At 31.4% G+C, this 2449-nt stretch overlaps 1 protein-coding gene across 1 annotated transcript; it reads left to right on the plus strand.

Moving 5' to 3' along the window:
* Positions 1 to 729: 729 nt before the first annotated feature.
* LOC141679612 (uncharacterized) lies at positions 730 to 1203 on the plus strand. The gene has a single exon (XM_074486067.1). It carries the CDS (start codon positions 730 to 732, stop codon positions 1201 to 1203), a length of 474 nt encoding a protein of 157 aa, XP_074342168.1.
* The last annotated feature ends 1246 nt before the right edge of the window (positions 1204 to 2449 follow it).

A 2449-nucleotide genomic window follows, 5' to 3' on the forward strand; every position in this document is an offset into this window, starting at 1 on the left:
TTTGAAGTGGGGTGAGATAAATTATAAAGGTGAAAATGGGTGCAACATGCTAGATGCTACATATACAGTAGATTGCATTCAATGTACGACTAAATTGAATCCAATGTACCATAATCATGTTATATTGTCATGCATTTTTAAATATTAATGCATATGTGTTTTCTTTGCGTATTTTAAATATTGACCAAATGTGCTTATTATAAAAGTGTTAACGAAGCATGCACATAAAAGGAAACCAACTTGAGATACAACAGAAATTCATGGGCATGAATATAAATTCATGGCCATGAATTTTTTCTATTTTTTTTTAAAAAATAGCTCTCTTCCAACGATTATGCTTATTATAATTGATTAATTATAGTAATATAAGAAATGTCTAATCTTACAAAACTTGAGTTCAACGCACTTGATGTCACCGGAAAAAATTACTTGACATGAATTTTGGATGCAGAAATCCATCTTAGCGCTAAGGCTCGCTATGATTGGTTACACTTGGGCTTGCAAGATTTTAAAAGTGTAAGCGAGTATAACTCTGCAATGTTTAAGATTACTTCTCAGCTGAAATTACGTGGTGAAAATATAACTGATAAAGATATGTTGGAGAAAATTTACTCCATATTCCACGCCAATAATGTGCTCCTGCAGTAGCAGTATCGTGAAAGAAAGTTTCAGAAATATCCTGAGCTTATATCAGTCTTGCTTCTTGCTGAGCAAAATAATGAACTATTGATGAAAAATCATCAAGCCCGTCCAACTGGTTCAACATCATTCTCTGAAGTGAATGTTGTGACCAGTAATCATCTTGGGCCAAGTAAGCAATTTGGACATGGACAAGGGCGTAGGCGTGAGTTTGGGCGTACTCGTGGATATGCTCGTAGTCGTGGTTTCTTACATGGTCGAGGTCACCACCATAAGTGGATGAAAAATGAAGAAAAGCCTAAAGTAAATATGATGAATAAAAGGGGTGAAAGTGCTTGTCACCGCTGTGGAATGAAAGGTCATTGGAGTCGTACCTTCCGTACCTCCAAGCATCTGGTCGATCTTTATCAGGCCTCTTTGAAAAATGTTGAAACTAATTTCACTGAAGAAGTTGATCCTTTGGGAATTTCCCATCTTGAAGCCCACCTTGGAGGTGAAGGCCAAGTTGATCCTTTGAACCTTACGTGTATTAAAGTTGGTGATTACCTTGCTTTATTTATTTAAATATTAAAATGTTTATATTTGAGCACTTAAGTGGTTGGTCTATGTTTTCTATATAATGTTTATATTTGCTATGAAATTTTTGAGATAATCAAAAACTTTATATATTATGATTTTATCCTAAATGATATAATCTCCCTGGTGGATGGATCCATAAAAAAAATAGTGTGATATTTGGGTATAATAGAATTTAGTTGAATAAATATATATTATATAGTATCCTGCAGATACAGTGTTATGAAATTGGTTTGTTACAATCATAAGTTGATATTGTGACTAATTTATTAAATTTGAATTATTGATAGAAAGATCATGTATTGCAACAAATGACACCCTTTCATTCCTTAGAGTATAAATGACAAATTAGAAAATTAAAAGATATCGATCATGCCTGTAGCAATAGTCATGATATTACAAACACTTTTGATCGTATACTTACCATGTGTATAAGAAATATTTCTCTTAAATGAGATATAGATGACTAATATCAATTCCTAATATGAGTCATTCAAGGGGGAGCATTATCAAATGTCTCATTATACATTTTATCATATTATTCTTAAATACATTTTACCCAAAAGGGTATGTATATTATAGATGTAATTGTACTCTCCCAAATAATTGAAGAATTTTTTTTTATAAAATTGTTGAAATTGATTTTGAAGTAAACCAGAAGTTTACTGATAACTTTATAGCTAGACATTACCATCCAAGCCATCAATTTAATAAAGATGCGAACAATAATTGAAATTTATATGAACTTTTGAACCTGTAGATTCTTCTCAGTGATAAATATGTTATTTTCTTGTAAGACATAATTAAAAATTGTTGAGTGTTTTGTATTGATTCGCATCATATAAAAAGTTTTCATATTTCCTCCCCATCATAAACAAATTATTTGGTCATCATAGATTTTCCACAATGATAGTTAGATCGATGTTATTCCCAAACAATGCAACAAGAATTACAGAAGGGGGGTTGAATGTAATTCTGGCTTCTTTTTTTGATTTTAAGAATGTTCTTACTTAATATATAACTGTGTTTAATTTTGCAAGAAGTGCGAAATGAAAATAAAATAGAAATTAAAACACAAAGAAATAAAACACAAGTCTTTAAAACTTCCTGGCGGATTTGAAATTATCCACCAGAGATATATATAAAGATGAGAACTCTGTGATGCTTGAATAGCACATAGCTGCTTACAAGTGAACTTACAGAATTACAGAGAAATGCTTAACAGATACAGCTT

The sequence above is a fragment of the Apium graveolens genome, chromosome 8, assembly GCF_009905375.1.
Source record: "Apium graveolens cultivar Ventura chromosome 8, ASM990537v1, whole genome shotgun sequence".
NCBI classification, from domain to species: Eukaryota; Viridiplantae; Streptophyta; class Magnoliopsida; order Apiales; family Apiaceae; genus Apium; species Apium graveolens.